Here is a 17,492-nt window from a genome sequence, read left to right on the forward strand (position 1 = left end):
GGTGAAAGACTGACGAAGAGAGTGTATGTGAGTGAGGTGGAGGGGGGAAGAGGGAGGGGGAGGCCGAGGATGAGATGGAGGGATGGGGTGGAGAGGTATATGAGAGAGGGGGGTGTGAGTTGGGAGCAGGGCAGTGAAATGGCAGGGGACAGGGCAACTTGGAGGCGATTTGTTTGTGGCCACCCCAAACGGGATTGAAGCGTCTGGCAGTAGAGTAGATAGAAAAGAAAAAAGTGGATGGTTTTGCCAGTGATGCAGAGCTGAATATTTCAAAAGGTTAATTCAGGATTGACAATGTATGGCCAGTTCTGTTGAGTACTGTACTCTGTTGATAATTCCACTTTTATGACTCCACTATTTCTAGGTCCTAATCACTCCAGTATTTAGGGATAAATTGAGTTAGGATGATGAAATGTGGTAAGTACAGTAACTCCTCCTTATATAGGATGATGACATGTGGTAAGAACCGTAACTCCTCCTTATATAGGATGATGACATGTGGTAATTACAGTAACTCCTCTTTATATATTGCCCTTTACCCTTTCATTAAAGTATTTTCACCGAAAATGTATATTGCCCCTTCTTTGTTCCATTGCTACATATATGATTTACATTTTTTGGCGGAGGGTTAGTGCCCCTCCCTGGAAAACAGCTAACTAAAAAGACAAACAAGAAGCCTCGGACAAGGACTGACCAAAAGATGACGACCAAGGACCGGACAAAGGATATGGTATGGATCGCGACGTGGAATGTAAGGGGTGCGAATGATGAGGTGAAAGAGAGAGAGATTGTCCAGGTGCTTGAGAGTGCGAAAGTGAATGTATGTGGACTAACTGAAACTAAATGGAGAGGAGAGTGTGAGAGAATGGGAGTATGGATATGTGCAGGAATAGGTGGGAATGAGAGGGCAAAAGAAGGAGTGTGTATTGTTGTGAGTAAAAGATGGAAGAAGAACATAAGAGAGTTTGTATCAGTTGGCTCAAGGATTGTGTGGGTAAGATTGAAAGTTGGAATACAAATGTGGGGGATTGTGTGCATGTATGCACCAACACAAGATCATGCAAGCAGAGGGAGAGAAGAGTTCTGGACAAATGAGGAAGTGTGCATGGAAAAGTTTGGAAGGAATGAGAGAGTGTTTTTGATTGGTGATATGAATGTGAAGGTGGATGGAATAGTTGGTGAGTGGGGTGTGCCTGCTGAGATAGATGTGAATGGCAGTGCGTTAGTGGACATTTGTGCCGGGAGGGGGTTGGCGATAGCCAATACTCTCTTCAGGCACAAAATGATCCATAGGTATACATGGCGAGTGATGAGAAGGGTGGGTGGTGAACTGAATGAAAGGAAGACAATGATTGATTATGTGTGTGTGGATGAAAGGATGCGAAGATGCATAATGGATGCAAGAGCTTATAGAGGCTGGGGGAGTGGACTTTCTGACCACTACTTGGTGGTGGCCAGAATCAAGTTCCAAGTAAGATGGAGAAATAGAAGAAGGGAGGAACGGGAGGAAGGAGTAGTTGCAAGGAGAGTGGAAAGGTTACAAGAGGATGAGAAAAAGGTAGAATATAAGAGAGGAGTAGAGGAACGATTGGGTAAATATGAATTGGAGCAGATAGGGGATGTAGAAGGTGTGTGCAAGATATTCACAGAAGAAATATGTGCAGCATGTGATGTGGTGTGTGAGGTGAAGAGAAGACGGAAGGGGGTGTAAGGAACAGCATGGTGGAATAAAGAGGTGAGACAGGCTGTGGCACAAAAGAAGAAAGCATACAATGAATGGATAAGAAATAGGGGCATGGAAGAAGTTGAGAGGTGGAAGAGAGAGTTATATATAGAAAGGAAGAGAGAGGTGAAAAGATTAATAAGAGAGAGTAAGAAGAGAGTGGATGAGGAATTTGGAAAGAATTTGAGTGGAAAGTGGAGGGACTATAAGAAAATGCTCTGGAAAGAGGTGAAGTGAGTAAGACAGGGTGGCAGTGAAGGTAGTAGATGAGTGAAAGATAAAAATGGTAGATTACTAGTGGAGAAAGGAGAAAAAGTGAGTTGATGGAGAGAACACTGTAAGGAATTGTTGAACATAGAGGATGGAAGTGATGCGAGTATAAGTGGCTGGGGAATGGCTGGGAGAAGGAGGGAGGTGAGAAGACAGGAAGAAGTCAGTAGGATAGAAGTTGTGGAAGCAATGAAGAAAGTTAAATTGGGGGAAAGCCCCAGGAATTGATGGAGTGTGTGGTGAAATGCTGAAGCATGGGGGAGAGATAGTAGTAGAATGGATGTGGAGATGTGCAGATTGGCCTGGGAGGAAGGTAGAGTCCTGGAGGATTGGAAGTCAGGTATATTCCCTTGTACAATGGAAAAGGGGAAAAAGAAGTGTGTGGTAATCATAGTTGCATTTGTCTTCTTAGTGTAATAGGAAAAGTGTATTGTAGGATACTTATTGGCAGAGTTAGGGAAATAACAGAGGAATTACTTGGGGAAGAACAGGGAGGCTTTAGGAAGGGAAGAGGTTGTGTAGATCAGATATTCATTCTTAGATCTTTAGTGGAAAAGTTTCTAGAGAAGGGAAAGAAGTTGTTTGCGGCCTTCGTGGATTTTGAGAAAGCATATGACAAGTTGGATAGACAAGAATTGTGGAAAATATTAAGAATATATGGAGTAGATGGGAAGTTGTTGAATCCTGTGAAGAGTATGTATGATGGTGCCAAGGCTGCAGTGCATGTGGATGGTGAACTCAGTGAATTTTTCTCATTGAAGGTTGGGTTGAAACAAGGATGTGTCATGTCTTCATGGTTGTTCAGTCTGTACGTGGAAGGGGTAACAAAAGAGATACAAGGTAGGGCAGTGGGTGTTGGAGTGGCCCTGGTGAGAGAGGGTAGTGTTTGGAAACTCCCTGTACTGCTGTTTGCGGATGTTACTGTGTTGTTAAGTGAAAACGAAGGAGAGCTACAAGGCTTGGTGGATGAGTTTGGGAGAGTGTGTAAGAAACGGAATCTAAAGGTGAATGTAGGGAAGAGTAAAGTGATGGTCTTTGAGAGAGGTGAAGTCTGTGAATGTACAGTGAGGTTGGATGGTGAGCAAATGGAAAATGTCAGTACATTTAAGTACTTGGGTAGTGTGATGAGTAAAGCTGGAAGTTTGGAGGGTGAAGAGCTTGAAAGGGTACAACAAGGAAGAAAGGTTGCTGATTCCTTGAAAGCAGTGGCAAGAAACAGGGAAGTGAGCATGGAAATGAAAAAGTTACTTCATGACAGTGTTGTTATACCAACTCCAACGTATGGAAGTGAAGCTTGGATGTTGCTGGAGAGACAGAAGTCAAGAGTGAGAGCTTTGGAAATGAGTTATTTGAGAGTAACATGTGGAGTCACATGGAGAGACAGGCTGATAAACGAGGAAGTGAAGGAGCGTTGTGGTGTGGATGTGGATGTGATAGAAAGCTCTAGGAGGAATACACTGAGGTGGTTTGGCCATGTGGAGAAGATGGATGGTAAGAGACTGACGAGGAGAGTGTATGTGAGTGAGGTGGAAGAGGGGAAGGGGAGGAGGAGGCCGAGGATGAGATGGAGCGATGAAGTGGAGAGGTATATGAGAAAGGGGGGTGTGAGTTGGGAGCAGGGCAGTGAAATGGCAGGGGACAGGGCGACGTGGAAGCGATTTGTTTGTGGCCACCCCATGCAGGATTAAGGTGTATGGCAATAGACAGATAGATAGATAGATAGATTTTTCCGTAACTTACAGTGTGGGTTGTATGAAAGAAGTTATATTTTGAAATACATCCCGGACATATAATGAGGACTTCCCATAGCTTTCTTCTCAGCTGACCACTACTTCTGTTCTCACAGTGTGGGTTGTATGAAAAAAGTTATATTTTGAAATACATCCAGGACATATAATGAGGACATCCCATAGCTTTCTTCTCAGGTGACCAGTAGTTCTGTTTTCAGCTGTGCTCCATGACGAGTTCCGACCGCTGGTCAGCATCCGGCCAGACGAGTCACTGTACGTAGCCATTCGGTCCCTCATCCATCACAAGATCCATCGCCTGCCTGTCATTGACCCAGCCACTGGCAATGTCCTCTACATAGTCACTCACAAACGTATCCTCAAGTTCCTCTACCTCTATGTAAGTCATCACAGAATTCAACATAACCTGGTGAAACATCATAGAAAATCAATGCCTATGCAACAGTAGACATTATGTTCGGTTATTCTCGCTTTTTATATTTTTTTTAAAGACTTAATGGCAGAGTAAGCTGCAGTTGCATTTTAAATACCAGTATTGAAGCTTCTGTTGTTTGTAGTAGGTTGGTTGGAAATATTTAGCTTCAACTAAATGTAATTTACTGGCTAATAGTACTGTATACTGTATGGTACTCTGCTGTTGAAACACGTCAGTATTGTTTAATTTTCACACAGGTAAGGTAGATAAATATTGTGTACATCATCTGATCCATTTAGTCAGGTGATATATACTGTATATATGTTTTATTTTATACCAAACACAGTACAGCATTATTCATTTTTCACAAGTTCAATAGTGATGAAGGGTTGAAGGCTTTGTCTAAATGAAGGCCTGAAGTCTCTTGGAAACAGTAAAATTGCCTGTAGGAAGAATAAAATATTAATTTTATCATGAGGCTGAAGGAATGAAGTATTTCAAGCTTGGAGGTGAAGTTGAGTAGATTAACAGTCTGATTGCATATGATATGATAACATATATGACATCCGTAGGGGGAAGCCTATGTACAAGTTCCATCAACTATAAAGTTTCATTTCCAGATTCCCCAGATTTACAGGATGAGGTAGATATATGAAAAAAATTAAGAGATTTTAAAAAACATGTTGAACTTGCAAAAAGAACTATATATTGTAAAGTGATTTGTCTTGTCCATTTTACTGGATGTGCAGTTATTAATTTTCCCACTTTCATACCCCCCCCCCCCCCAATCCTACCTCACCGTATCCTTTGGTGGGATGAAAGTCCACTCTTGTGGTGAAGACAAAGAAAGCTTATAAATTAATGCCTGTCAATTGTATGAGTCTTTGTGGCAGACATTAAGTTTTTGCTGAATTCCAGCCTTCCCCCAGACTATGAATTACAACCATGAAGTTAGTGTTCTGATCCCTGTTTCAGTTTTAGGTATGAACGGAGTTGGATAAAGATGACTTTAAACCAAGATCTTGTGGCCAGCCTGGGAATCAAACCCAGGACTTCTTGGTAGTGGGCTGAGTGTGTCCATGATAACACCACTAACATCCAATAATTATAAATAAATTCCATGTTCCCATAACCTATGCCTTCCTTTTGCAGATAAATGATCTACCGAAGCCCCAGATTCTGCAGAAGCCCCTGAGAGAGATGAACATGGGAACTTACAACAACATTGAAACTGCCAGCCAGGACACACTCATCATTGAGGCGCTCAATAAATTTGTTAGGCACCGCATCTCAGCACTGCCCATAGTTGATGCTGATGGAAAGCTAGTGGACATCTATGCCAAGTTTGATGTTATTGTGAGTCTTTGAGCACTATTCTCAATAGTTTAGGAAGTTTTAGAGCACCTTTTCCTAGGAAGTCGATTTCAGCAAAGTTACTTTTGTGTTAATTATGTAAACCATGTCAGTTTTCAAAAGATGTAACATACAAAAAAAATATATATATCAAGAAATAAATTCAGAGATGATAGAAATCCTCCTGAGCAAATGTAAATACAGTATTTTGTTTTATGTTAGTGGTAGGTGAGGGTGCTCACCATCCACTGTCTCGATGTAGTGCTGCACTTGGATGACTACCCTTTCCTCTCTTCCTCCATTCTTTCCATCCTTCCTGTTCTGTCATTTTTCCTTCATTCTTTCCTCTTCCTTCTGTCTACGGGCAACTCTACACTGAGTGACAAGCCAAATGGTTTCCTGTACACCAGGAAACCATTTGCTATGCTGGGTGGTAACCATATAACCAAATTATGGCACCTAGTGGTTTAGTGGGTGATTAACCCCTAACAGGCAGGTGACATTACGTAACATCCGTGCGTGAGGAGGCGGGCGATGTTATGTAATGTCCAGCTATTTTCAGTCCTAAATTATTGGTGAAACTGGGTGATAAGGCATCCTTGTCACTTATTGTCCTACCTTCTACTCTCCCAAGCCTTGAAACAAGTAAAATAGAATTTACATAATATGTAAGTTGTAGTGTTATAATTGTTCACATAAAATAGTATACTGTATACGTACGTAAGTTTTATTGTTATGAGTGTTCAGGTAAAATAGAAAACACATACACAAGATTTTGAAGATAATGAATAGTGTAAGGAATGCATAAATGATAAATATGGTGTTCATTGGTGAAGAAAAAGCAAATGAGTGAATAGTTTGCTAGCCTCACCCCAGGCGCACCTGATGATAAGCTGCCTGCCCGCCCTCCTCCCTCACTCCTCCTCTCCTCCTCCCACAGCCAGCAGACGTATTACTGCGCATATAACACCTCTTGCCTTCGTTTTTCATTCATTTTTCATCAATTTATGCATGTTTAGGCTTATTCCTTGATACTTTATTTTTCCGAAAATATGCCACCCCACACGGTCGTATAATTGGTAAGTTGCCTGCCCATAAGGGGTTAAGGTGCTCCAGTCGGATTGAGCCTGAGCAGGTTTATATCCAAGGGGTGGTTGGAGTTTAGTGCCCACATAATGCCACTCAAGGATGAGTGAGGCATGTCACTCTCATCCTAAATGTTAGGACCAATTGCCTAGCTCCCAGCTTCTATGTTCCTCATGGGGCAACACAGGATTAAATGATAAATGAATGAATATTTTATGTTATATAAACTACCAGTAGTTCTTAGTTGGTCAGAAAATAATATTAACCAAACTTTCTTGCACCAGAACTGTATGTGGTTGAGGAAGAAGAAAGTATTGAACTGCTCTCTGTTTGTTGGTAGTGAGCAGCGGAAATTGGGCTGTTGATGCATGTGTGTGGTGTGGAGAGTGGGTATGATAAGTACTGGCACTGTGTTTTTAAGAGATGTGGAATAGAGGAGTTTGTGGATACCAGAATTGAAGAGAAAAGGGGAAAAAGAAGTGTGTGGTAATCATAGAGGCATTTGTCTTCTTAGTGTAAAAAGAAAAGATATGAAAGGATACTTATTGACAGAGTTAAGGAAATAACAGAGGAATTAGTTGGAAAAGAACAGAGAGCTGTTAGGAAGAGAAGAGGTTGTTTGGATCAGATATTCATCCATAGGTCTTTAGTGGAAAAGTTTCTAGAGAAGGAAAAGAAGTTGTATGCAGATTTCATGGATTTAGAGACAGCATAGAAGAGAGTGGATAGACAAGGAATGAGGAAAATATTAAGAATATATGGAGTTAATGGGAAGCCGTTGAATGCTGTGAAGAGTACTGTATGTATGAGGGTGCTACGGCCACAGTGCGTATTGATGGTGAACTGAGTGAATTTTTCTGTCTGGATGTTGAATTGAAACAGGGATGTGTCATGTCTCTATGGTTGTTCAGTCTTTGTATGGATGGAGTTATAAAAGAGATACAAGGCAGAGCAGTGGATGTTGGAGCGGCCTTAATGAGAGAGGGCAGTGTTCAGAAACTACTTATCCTGTTGTTTGCTGGTGATAATGTATCGTTAAGTGAAGATGGAGGGGAACCGCAAGGTTTGGTGAATGAGTTTGGGAGAGTGTGTAAGACGGAATCTACAGGTGAATGTAGGGAAGGTAAAGTTATGGTCTTTTAGAGAAATGAAGTCACTGAATGTACAATGAGGTTGGATGATGAGGAAATGGAATGTGTGACTGCATTTAAATACTTGAATTGTGTGATGAGTAAGGATGGAAGTTTGGAAGATGAAGGGCTTGAAAGGGTACAACAAGGAAAAAAGGTTGCTTGTTCTTTGAAAGCAGTGATAAGAAATAAGGGAGTGAATTTGGAAGTAAAAACGTTGCAGCATGACAGTACAGTATTGTGATACCGACTCTTAACATCTAGAAGCAAAGCTTGGATCTTGAGGGAAGGACACAAGTCAGGAGTGAGAGCAGTGGAAATGAGTTATTTGACAGGAGCATGTAGAGTTACATGGAGTGACAGACTGACAAATAAGGAAGTGAAGGAGTGTTGTGGTGTGGAATTGGATGTGATAGAAAGCCTTAGGAGAAATACGTTGAGGTGGTTTGGCCATGTGAAGAGGATGGAGAGCAAGAGACTAACAAGGAGATTGTGAGTGAAGTTGAGGGGGTGTGAGGGAGGGGGAGGCCGAGGATGAGGTGGAGGGATGGAGTGGAGAGTTATTTGAGAGAGGAGGGTATGAGCAGTGGGAGGGGGGGTGAATGGCAGGGGACAGGGTGACATGGAGGCGAATTGTTTGCAGTCATTCCTTACGGGATTAAGGCGTCTGGCAATAGATAGATAGAGATTGGAAGGTATTGGTCATGTGGAAAGAATAGATGTGAGTAGAGTGGTGAAAAGGGTATACAGTATCTGAGAAGATTTTAAGGTGAGAAGGGGCATTGTAGTCCTTGAAGATGGTAACATGTGGTAAATGAGTACTGGTATGATTGTGGGGTATGGAGGGTGATGAGGCATAGGCTTGGGCTGGTTGGAAAAAATTTTGCATGTGGCATGGGTTAGGAGAGCAATGCTATATGGTAGTGAGACTTGGGCATTAAAGGAAGTGGATATTTGTAGGCTCATATAGACTGAAATGACTGATTAAATGATGTGTAGTGTGTCCTTGAATGCAAGGCCTGGAGAGGCTAGGAAGGATGGGACTAGAATATATTAGTGTTGTGATGAGGAGGGGTAGATTAAGATGGTTTGGGCATGTTGAGAGGATGGCCGATGACAGTTGGGTGCGGAAGGTTAGAAGTGTGAATGTTGGGGGTAGGGTTGTGAGAGGCAGATGTTGGGGGGGACTGGGATGAGGTCATAGAGTGTGACCTCAGAAATAAGAGACTGAATAGGGAGACTGCCAGAGATTGAGCAGTGTTGAGAGCTGCCATTAGGTGATCAAAGTCGATGTGTGCAAGCATGTTGGAGCCTTTATAAATGATACGGTACAGAGCAGTGTATAACAAGGGTTTGTCACCTCTGTTTTTTCCAGGGAAGTGATAGTCATTGGATTGACTCGAGCTATCACGTGGTGTGAAACACACAGTTGGATGTTCATGCTTGTGGGGTAGAGTCAAGAATGGCAAGTGAATGAGTGTTTTTACCTCTCTCATAACACCATCCTAATACAAGTACTTTTACCTGCATCCCCATAGAACCTGGCAGCAGAGGGAACTTACAGCAATTTGGATGTGACACTGAGGAAGGCCAACGAGTATCGCAATGAGTGGTTTGAGCAAGTCCACCGCTGTACCCTGGACGAAACCCTGGGCACCATCATGGAGCGTATTGTACGGGCAGAAGTTCACAGACTGGTGGTAGTTGATGCTAAGGATCGAGTTATTGGAATCATCTCTCTCTCAGACATCCTTAAGGAACTTGTTCTTAAACCTTGTAGTAAGTTGCCCTGTTTTATATCTGTGGATGATAATTGTTTACTCCCCCTTCCCCACTGACAATCGTACTGTAGTGCTAGAAACTGCTTGAAATTTTGAAACCAGAAATCAGTTTGAATTATAAGTGGAAAGTGAGGAGATAAATGGAGGAACTGAGTTTTATGGAATAAGTGAATGATAGATGGGAGAAGAATGGCAGGCCATAAAGAAATTGACCTGTGGAGAGATGTGCTTGTGTGTTGTATCCGTAAAAAGATGGCTGGATATGTTAAGTTGTGGAAGTTGAGAAAATGGAGTTCCAATAGAGGCTGGATGGAAATAGATGGACAGTATTTTTGGAGATGTAAATGGTGGCTGCAGGTTATACTGTATATATAAGGGGGTAGGTGGTAGCTCAGTCGGTAGAGAGGTGGCCTTGCGGTCCTACTGGACCCAATTTCAAATCCCTGCTGGGTCAGGGAACAGTTTAAGGATTTGAATTTCATAAAATCAGACTTTACTGATCTACCAAAAGACCCACCGACGTGTCGTAAAAATACTCCTGCTAATACTAATACACCAGTCCTGTATGAGACAGCCCTAGCATGTATTCAATATGGAAGGTGGGTGTTAGTGCTGAAGTGGTGACATGTAGAGGTGTATGGTATGTAGGAGGACTACTGGGCCATGATAGCAGGCTGTGAAGCCTATGCCCATAGTCGGACCAAAAAAAAAAAAAAAAAAAAAAAAAAAAAAAAAAAAAAAAGTAATTCTTCGTTTAACATGGTTTTCACTAAAAAGCTATTAATCAGTGTAGGAACATTTTTCACCTAACGTGGCATCATTAGCTCTGCAGCGTCAGGTCAGGGTTGATACAACCCACATGAACACGTAAGTCAGTATACAGTGTCGCTACTGCTTTAACTTGCGTATGGACTTTGAACACTAAATATATACTGATACACTCAGTCCTGGCGTCCATTTTGAAAAGTATTTTTAGTTGATTGTGATTTTGTATTATGTAATCTTTCTTGCTAGAACACATCTCTCACGTAACGCTATTTCCACCTGACACAGTAGTTTTTAGGAACATATCTATATTGTTAAGTAAGGAATAACTGTATAAAGAAGAATACAATCCCCCTAAAAAATGAATGCCAATGGTTTGGTCTGTGAGATAGAGCTGGATTTTAGGGTTTAAATGTTGAATGAATAAGTGTCTGGCTGATTTCACTGGGCATGCTGTAGATTGTTCTTCTGTGATGCTTTCTGGACTCTGCTTCATCCCACCATTTTGTGGGAAATAGAAGTCAGGATGATGGTTATGAAGAGGCACTCATATTTAACATGACAGTTAACAGGAATTTTACGTCATGTGCATCAGTTAAAGAACATGATGAAGGAGACTGTTCCCAGTCAGCTGGTGCTAAGAATGCATGAGTGAGCGAATCAGGTAAAGAGATACTCGAAGGGAACATTAACTTAAGCAGGAAAAGGATAGTGACTGTAGTAATTGACAGCATATAGTACACAAATGTTTTGACATCATTCTGATCATTAGCGATCTAAAACAAAGAAGTACCAAAACCGTTATGCTTTGGCATCGTTGATGTAAGAGAAATACAGGAAAATACTGTAGTAAAAGCAAAAGCGACACATACTGTAATATTTTAAATCCATCCTGGGCTCAGGAAAGGCTTTCAGTACTTTAAATCCATATCAGGCATAGAAATGACTTAAGTACTACTTTAAATCACTCGGCAGAGGAGATGGTTTTCGAAGGAAAAACTTTTGGCTCTCCGTATCTTGTGACCTTCCTTGAGAGAGAGAGAGTGTGTGTGTGTGTGTGTGAGAGAGAGAGAGAGAGAGAGAGAGAGAGAGAGATACAGCCTTCACTAACTTTAAGTTTTTTTTTTTTCCCCCAAGTATATAATCATCATAAGGTGGTAATAGTAGTGAAGGGGTTAGTTTTGACAACTGACATGGCTTCATAAAAGAACTTGTAGATTATTTATTTATTGGAAAATATTTGGCATTATTCAGTAAAATTCCTAAATGTGCCAAAACCACCAAGAAAGGTACCTCCTTTCCCACCCTAGGGTGGGGTGATGTGTAGCGGCATTCAGACAGCCAGAGTTTGCTCAGTCCAGTGGGTCATGCTCCCATTCATTCATCATTCAAGCCCATAGAATTTTGGTTCCATCTGATAGGCCAAAAGGTTTCACCACATAATGTAGTTTCATATATACCTATCCGATAGAGCCAGTCCGAACGTTGTCACATTAAAGAGGGTGCCAAATCCCAGGGCATGTGCTTCTCTGCACAAAATTCATCCAGCCAGCTCGATCTCTTGTCAGTCCCTTAGCCTCACCAACTTCCATACCTTTCTTCCTCATACATCCACCATATCTCTCCACCTTCTTCTTGGCATACCTCGCCTCCTCCCTCCTTCAGATTTACTCAGATATACTTTTTTCATCACTCTGCTATCCATTTTCTCCACATGACCATACCATCTTAGTACACTCTCTTTGATTCTGGTGATTCCGCATCTTTCATGAATCATTATTCCGTATCCTATCCACTTTCTGTACTCCACATACATTCCTCAACAGTCCTATCTCCACTGCTTTTTCTCCTGACTTTTCATTTTCATGCCACGCCATAGTCTTACATTCGTATGTTAAAGTTGGCACTAAGACTTCTTCATGTAAGCTTTGCGCTGCAGCAACACTGATGCCTCTGCTTGTTATCAAGGCTTTCATAGCACCAGCTACTTTCCTTCCATGTATCACTCTACTTTCCACTACTTTTGGACGTTTTCCTCTCTTTTCTGTCACTGTACCCAAATATTTGAACTCTCACCAGTTTCAGTCTCACTCCAGTCACTTCAACATCACACTGGGAGTCACCTTCTCTCACACTGACCATTACTTTACTCTTTTCTACATTTACTGTCAAGGCACAATGCCCACAGAAATCTATGAAACCCTGCACTAGTCTATCAAGCTCGTATCTGGTACTTGAAAGCAGTAATGCAACATCAACATACATAAAATTTTAGATACTCCATTCATCACCACTCACTACCAATGCTGTCCCTTCTCTCCATTACTCGTGTTTTTACTTCTCTCATCACCCATCCATATATAGAACAACCATGGGGACATTACACAACCTTGTTGCGCACTCCATTGATCATGAACCATTCACTTAGATGCCCATTTACCCTTATACATGCCTTACTACCATCATAACTCTTACTGGCACCTAGCAGATTACCATCTACACTGTACATATGCAAAACCTTCCTCATGAAAAAAAAAAAAAAAAAGTCTGCAGGTACATGCTTAAAAATGGAAGTCAGATAACCATTATCAGTTCCAGATACAGCAACTGAAGCATATTATACTTACTGTAATTTTATGTTAATCACAATCATCCCATAATTTTCTTTTTTCTTTCTCACAGTGGACATGGAGCCAGGTAGTCTCCAGGCAGCAACAGTAAGTCAGCTGGCCTCCACTTTGGCACACTCAGAGTCCACCCTCTCGAAATCCTCAGCTGATGGCTCCATCATCGGTGACACAGCCAACACTCCGGATGCTAGTGGCAGCCAAGACAGCCTTGGTGAAGAGTGTAAGCAAACTGATGGAGACAGCGAAGGGAATGAAGTCAAGCAAATGGATGAAGGAAGTAAAGAAGGCTCAGATGATTCAGCCAAGAGCGAAGACATTATGGATGGTCAAACTGAGGATGGCAAAGGTTCAGCTAAATCACTAACAGGGGAAGAAAACAAAGATCAGTTTGTAATAGATGGTTCTGATCAGCCAATGCAACCAGAGGTTATTCCCATCACTGGGTGATTTAAAGGCTGATCTGGCTGGGCAGAAAAAGTTTGGCTGACGAGTACAGAAGAGGCCAACTGTAGTGCTACAGTGGTTTGGCAGATTTGGCCGAAAGATAGTGAATAAGCTGACTAGGAATAGATTGGTACCGTATGTGGTTAAGTTGAGCTCGCTGTTTGGTTAAGTGACTAGGTGGATAAGGAGTGTGTTCTTAAGTGGGTAATTTGGTAAAGAACCACTGAGTGCAATAAGTAGCCTAACCTGTGCTGTAGAAAAAGTTCATTTGTATTTCATAGAGCAAGAAAATGAGGAGGATGTAGGATAATTAAGAAGCAAGCAAGCAAGACTGAATTGTAGAATCACCTGAATACTTTAGTGCTGGCCAAGTTTTAAAAGGCAGTGAGCAGTGCATGCAAGAAATGCAGAAAAAGTGAGTTTCATTAAATTGATTTAGAACACATGATTACTGTATGTTGATTACAGATGATTCATGATTATTTCAGCTTATGGCAGAGGAGAAAGCCCCAGCAAGCAAAATTAAAGCTTAGATAGGTAGCTAGACAACTTTATGATATTTATACATTTTTTGAGAAAGCAAACTATAGAGAATTCAGGATATAAGTAAGTGCATCACGTAGTTCAGCAAGCACAAGCATACAAATTAAGCAGTTGTGGAGAAGAAAGTTAAAGTTATTGAGCAGAAACTACTGATGAGTAATTAGAGAATTATTAAGATCAGGGAGGAAAAGGAGTGAATATGAAATAAGAAAAAAGGTACAGAACAGAGTCAAAGGGTAAAGATAGTAGAATGGATATGTTAGTGCCATTAAAAGTGCTGCTTTTCTGAATGAAAATGTACTGTGAAGGAACTACAAGAGACTGAAATAGTAAATAGTTGGCAGTGATGAAAACTAAACTTTGGAAGGACGATCCATACTGTGCTGAAACTACCAAACTCGGCCTCTGTTTAATCTCTTCAGAAACAGTATAATATCCTTAAGATTATGTCATGAGAGTGACAGGGAATTGAAGGAACACATTGTGATGGTTGTTATATCAATTACCATAGCTTTTCGGGTAATAAAATGCCTTTCCTGCTAAGTTCTAAAGTCTGATCTCTTCCATACATAGTGCAAGGAAAGTGAGGAAATGAGGATAAAACATAACAATAACAAAAACTTGGAGAGAGAGAAAAAAAAAAAAAAAAAAAAAAAAGGTTAAGTTGTAGCCAACTATTTTGTAGTGGCGCACTAGTATGTTACAACACATGTGATACGCTGGCACCCTCCCCTAGAGAAAAGCCCCATTAGTCTTAGCAGTATCAAGCCTGATGTGTGCTGTTGCCGCCAGAATGGAAATTTTAAAAGCTGGGATTCATGTGTTAAGAACAACGATTGAAGAAAGCCAAAACATGAGCATTGAAAAGTTTGAAAAAGTTTAGCAGAGCTACTTTGCTTAAAGCAGATCTTTCACCGCTGGATGCAACTTAGGCGAATATGTTGGTTGCAAGGAAACTGACAATGGCCTTCATAATGATTTATTTTTTTTCCCTGCATGTTTAGTGAGTTACAAGTGGCCATTTATTTGACATAGAGAAGTGTATCCATGATGATCATGTGTTTTGACAAATCTTGCATGTAGCTAAGCAGGGTAGCAACAAAAATATATCAGGGAATTAGAATTCTTATGAAAATGTGTTCACTGTTATATTATGATATTGGAGTGTAATTGTTTGGTTTCAATAGTAATGGGGATAATAGTACTTTTTAAATTTTATTTATTTTTTTCTGCTACAGTATTATGTTGTTAGTAGACTACAAGTTTCATCAAGAGGCAGAGGCATACTGCAGTGGCCACAACTTGGACACATACACACACATACACACATGCATGGAATTGACAATGTATACACCAAGTCATGGCCAGAGTTAGGGCCTAATCCAAGCAGTGAAGGAAAACAAACCTTGTGTAGTTTCCTCCAAGCTGTGACCTTCCGGTGACATCTTATTGACGTAGTTCCTCCCTTGCTTCACTAACAACACAGATGAGTTCGAAAACAACCAGTAAGAGATAAAGAATTCCAGAAAATTAACACTGTGGCCTCACTGCTGTACAAAGGATCGCCCTGAATTGTGCCGTTTTCGTGATATAAGCATTACTTTTAAGATGTGGGAAATTCCAGTAGTGCAAAGCCATTTTATATTTATGTCTCAGCCTTATTTCTCATTTCCATAATCTTATGGAGAGATGACGAAGTGGAAACGTATAGCTTAGGGTTGATATATTATGTAGTTCATTTTTAGATGCTGTATCAATAGTCTGATATATTTAACTGCTGATATACCATAGCTGTACTGAAAGTGTCTTGTTCCTGATCCATCTTTCAGGTTATATGACACAGTTGATGCCTCTTGGTTGCTGACTTTAATTCTGACCCCATTAACCTCTTTACTCTGATTCCATTTGTTATATTCTTGTAGCCAACAGTTTCAGTTAACTTTAGGAGTAACCTTTTGGAGTGAAGGGTTTATTAAAGCTGTGTCTAACCCCCTCCTGTTTTAAGTGTCTCCTGACATGAATAAATTTGTCTGGAGAAAACAGAAATAAAATGGGATGTACTGCATGTCACCAGATTGAAGAGGATAATGTGTTCATCTTACATATGGCACTTGTCAATGCACAGTGCAGTAAATATATCAGACATTTATTACAGCTCACAGCTGACAACACATCTCACGACCCAACGCAAGGAAAGAGGAACAAGTACCCCTCATAGAGAATAATGTACTTAACAGTGCAATTTCATTTATCCATTTTAATAGTAATTCTCGGCCCTTGCTCAATATATTAGGGGCAGGAGGGAGGGAGAGAGAGGGACTTGGGCTTATGGATGGGTTCTTAGAGAAGGATAATCTGGCGGATTTGTGGCCAGAGCACCCCAGTCGGAATGACAGCCTTAACACTCAAGTTTGATTCCCAAGAGGTGATTTTTTTGTCAAGCAGCAGATCAAAGGAAGCAGGTTGATATCTACCCATTAACTTACTGAATTGTGGTAGTTTAGCTTCAAGCTCTTTCACTTTAAATGGTTTAAAATAGAATTGGCTGTTCTCTAATCTTGAACTGGAGGTGTAGTTAGGTATGGCAAAAGAATCCAATAGGGAGGGAGAAGTAGAAATGTGGGGAAGACTGAGGGAGTATTGGAGGTAGGAATTTTGGGAATTTAGATAGGGAAAGAAAGATATTGGCCTTTCTTTCCCACCCTCTTCCCTGCTGCTCTGAGGGGAGTAATGAGAGATGTGAATGGAGAGGAAGACTAGAGTTAAGGACAAAGTACTGTATACCCTGTTTCATCTCCTCTCCTCTCATCTCTCACCTCCCATCCTTTCAGTTTTGATAATAGAAGGGAGAGTGAAAGTAAAGTAATAGATACTACAGCAAGTCCTCCTGTAGGTCACCTTTTTTTTTATATATTTTTTGCCATAAATGTAACAGTTACAAAAATATTATCTATTTAAGTTAAACTTTTCCCTTCCTATAAGGCTGATTTGCCAGTTTCCCCAATTTACAATACCGGTTAAATAGTAAAAGTTGTGCTTTAATGAACTCACCCTTGACTTAATGAGGACTACCTGTAGTTGCCTTCAGTAATTTCCTATCTCAATCTCTCCCTCTCTCCCCATTCACCTGTAACCCACATTCTCACCACTGCGTTCCTCCTCAGTCACTTTACAAAAAATAATAATATATAAACTAGTAATTCTGTGCCTCATGTTGACTTTTGTAAGACTGGTTCAATGTATTTGTTTTGCTTTGTACATAATGGAGGGAATCGCTGAGTCATCACGCCTTGTATATATGTCTCGTATTCTCCCCTGACTCGAGTATAACTATAATAGTGATAATGATAATAATAAATGATTTAATACTGCAGGTGTATCATTGGACAACCTTTGTAGTTGCAGTCTGTGATAAAAGAGAGACTTAGTACAGTAGTTGTAGTTGTATAAAACTTGGTAGTAGAATAAGATAAACTGACCAGTGCAAGATCACTTGATCACTTGAGAATATTTGCTTTCTGTGATTGTTACAGTAGTTGTAGGTGGTGGCGACAATCATCCACTCAGTTGATGTGGTGCTGCCTACTTCTTCCTTCACCTTTAT

At 40.8% G+C, this 17,492-nt stretch overlaps 1 protein-coding gene across 1 annotated transcript in view; it reads left to right on the top strand.

The window, feature by feature from the left end:
* SNF4Agamma (SNF4/AMP-activated protein kinase gamma subunit) overlaps positions 1-17,259 on the top strand; it is a 111,837-nt gene extending 94,578 nt beyond the window's left edge. Inside the window, exons 6-9 of the mRNA XM_080280496.1 lie at positions 3,942-4,120; positions 5,309-5,512; positions 9,264-9,504; positions 12,954-17,259. Of these exons, the coding sequence (XP_080136622.1) occupies positions 3,942-4,120; positions 5,309-5,512; positions 9,264-9,504; positions 12,954-13,348 (1,019 nt within the window). The 3' untranslated portion in view covers positions 13,349-17,259. The remainder of the gene's footprint in view (positions 1-3,941; positions 4,121-5,308; positions 5,513-9,263; positions 9,505-12,953) is intronic.
* The last annotated feature ends 233 nt before the right edge of the window (positions 17,260-17,492 follow it).

The sequence above is a fragment of the Coenobita brevimanus genome, chromosome 85, assembly GCF_032717465.1.
Source record: "Coenobita brevimanus isolate Jiangsu-jjx chromosome 85, ASM3271746v2, whole genome shotgun sequence".
Taxonomy (NCBI): Eukaryota; Metazoa; Arthropoda; class Malacostraca; order Decapoda; family Coenobitidae; genus Coenobita; species Coenobita brevimanus.